This window comes from Buceros rhinoceros, unplaced genomic scaffold, assembly GCF_000710305.1.
Source record: "Buceros rhinoceros silvestris isolate BGI_N320 unplaced genomic scaffold, ASM71030v1 scaffold34793, whole genome shotgun sequence".
NCBI classification, from domain to species: domain Eukaryota; kingdom Metazoa; phylum Chordata; class Aves; order Bucerotiformes; family Bucerotidae; genus Buceros; species Buceros rhinoceros.
The window spans coordinates 14,651-17,224 of NW_010403613.1; the positions used below are offsets into that span (position 1 = coordinate 14,651).

The window sequence follows — 2,574 nt, forward strand, 5'->3', positions numbered from 1 at the left end:
CTGTCCCCCTGTGTGTTCAGAGCAGCGGTGTGTTTAACTCCCCATCCCGCTGAGTGCTGAGCATCCCTGATTCTCCCTGGTTTCCCATAGGTGCCCATCATGCTGTGCCCTAAGGGGACAGCAGCTTTCTGGGCTGCTTCACTATCTTCTCAGGGATTTGCCAAGCCTCTCTCCACCAAAAATCTGCCCCCATGGTTGAGAGAAGGTCACCTGGTGGTCCCAGTGAAATAGCAGCCATTAGCTAAAAAACAGCCTGTATGGAATCAGCGATGGTTTTGCCTCCACAGGTGTGTGCCCAGCTGTGCCGGAGACCATGCTACTGCCCCTGGGCACCACCCCGCTGCCCCCGCGGGTCCCCCCTGGTCCTGGATGGCTGCGGCTGCTGTAAGATCTGCGCCCGGCGCCTGGGAGAGCCCTGCGATTTCCTCCACGTCTGCGACCAAAGCCAGGGCCTCGTCTGTGACTACAGCGCGGCCCCCATGGGGACAGGAGCCACCTGCAACTGTGAGCATGGGGTGCCTGCTCCCCCCGGGGATGCCCCTGTGCCCCCAGCCCAGCACACAGCCCAGGTCCAGCCAGGGCCTGGCCAGCAGCAGACATTCTGCAGCACTTTCAGGGAAGTGATTCAGGCTCCAAAAGCAGCTTGTTGAGGCTGATGCACGCAGCTCAGTTGCGGGGCTGTGCTGCAGCTCTAACCAGCTCTTGTGCCATTGACCGACGGGGGATTCAGGGAGGTGTGAGCGGGGATGGACACAGCAATCCCGGGGGTGCTGCAGCACAGGGCTGGAGCCTGGGGGTCCTTCAGAGAAACATCGTCTAGCCTGGACACCCTGAAAGGCAGGGTCAGAGCTGAAGGGCAGCGGTTTTCTACCAACTGCTGAGCTGCTGCTTTGAAAATACAGAGAGCTCGGGAGAGGAGGCAGGAGAGTGGGCGATGGCCGTGCTGCTGCAGACCCACGTCTGTCCCACACACCTCTCAGCCACTTCTGTTGACCCTCTGTTCCATCCCTTCATGCCAACCCAGCAGGCCCCTCTGCCATCCACAAGTCTCTGTCACTTCTTGTCACTCCTTGTCCCTTGCAGTTGAAGACAGCGAGGAGGGCTGTGAGGTGAACGGCCGGGTCTATCGAGACGGGGAGGTTTTCCAGCCCAGCTGCAAACTCCAGTGCCGCTGCCTGGATGGGGGCTTCACCTGCATCCCACTCTGCCAGGAGGATGTCCGGCTGCCCACGCCGGACTGCCCTTACCCACGGCGTGTGGAGATCCCGGGAAAGTGCTGCCCTGAGTGGATCTGCGAAGCTGGGGACCAGCACCTCCGCCGGGATGCTGGGGCAGGTAAGATGCAGGACATACCAGTGAGGGGATGCCCTCACAGGTCTCTGGGGATGGTCCCTTCACCCCAGACCATGAACATCACCAGGAGACACCTCACTGCACATTTCTCTGCTGTGCAGGGCTCGATGTACAATGCCCAGCTCTAACCACCCATTTCCTTCCTCATCTCTTTTCATCCAGCCCCTTGGGCAGTGTCCCCACTGCTGCCGTACCTCTGCCAGGAGTGGAGCACAGAGTGGAGCGCCTGCTCGGCCACCTGCGGCATGGGCTTCTCTACCCGCGTCTCCAACCAGAACCGCTATTGCAGGCTGGAGACTCAGAGGCGGCTCTGCATGGCCAGACCCTGCCCGGCTCTGCCAGCAGCATCCCCGGCGGTAAGTGAGGGCCTTGGTGAAGCTGGTGCCTCTGGGCAACATGTTTGGATTTGACCGAGAAAGGGAAATGCCAGCCAACACGAGCCATGGGACCCCCGATTACCTGTGGGCACCCCATTACCCCTCCTCAGCCGTGAGCTGACCACGTCTTAGGGACAGAGAAACCATTTCCTGAAACTTTGCTTGGAAAACAGCTGATGGCAGATGCAGACCTGAATTTTGGGGTCTCTGGTTGTCTGAATGCAAGAGCACGGTGGATCCCACAAAACCCTGAGCCACCCAGGTGAGCTTGGCCTGCTCCTGTAGTCAGAGATGCTTTTGTATCTCCTGTCTGGCTCCCCGGGTACACTGGAGAGGTAAATCTGCTGCCCCTGGCTCAGCCCCAGTGCAGACACGGTGCAGACCTGCCTTGCTCGCATGCAGCCAGTGCTTTCTGGGGCCAAGCACCTGCACTGCACATTCCTCCCCTCCCTAGATGAGGGGACACACCACCACACACTCCATCACCCCATCACTCTCTGCTCTGCCGTTCCAGAGGGGAAGAGGAGGTCTGTAGCTGCGTCCACCCTGGTCGAATCCCAGAGCCAACACCTCTTCCTGGCAAAGAGTCTGGCACAAGCCCACGGCACCGTGGTTTTGGTGGAGATGGAGGAAGTGTCCCTTGGGAAACTGGGAAAGAACTGATGGACTTTGGCTGCAAAGGAGGGTGGAAATAGAGAGCAAGAATACTGTGTCGCTCAGCCCCTGTCCCCTCTGCACCCCACTGCCCCAGGCAGGGTTACTGGGCAGCATCCCTGAGTTTCTTAGGCTGAATGAAATGGGAAATAGGGAAACCCTGCTCCGAGTGTGAACCCACCCAACAAAC

General features: G+C 59.6%; 1 protein-coding gene across 1 annotated transcript in view; it reads left to right on the forward strand.

Moving 5' to 3' along the window:
* The window catches only part of WISP2 (WNT1 inducible signaling pathway protein 2), a gene marked incomplete at its 3' end in the record, with an annotated part of 4,259 nt that extends 2,550 nt beyond the window's left edge, over positions 1-1,709 (forward strand). The window contains exons 2-4 of the mRNA XM_010133076.1: positions 288-504; positions 1,084-1,401; positions 1,531-1,709. Coding sequence (XP_010131378.1) covers positions 288-504; positions 1,084-1,401; positions 1,531-1,709 — 714 coding nt within the window. The remainder of the gene's footprint in view (positions 1-287; positions 505-1,083; positions 1,402-1,530) is intronic.
* Positions 1,710-2,574: the final 865 nt, after the last annotated feature.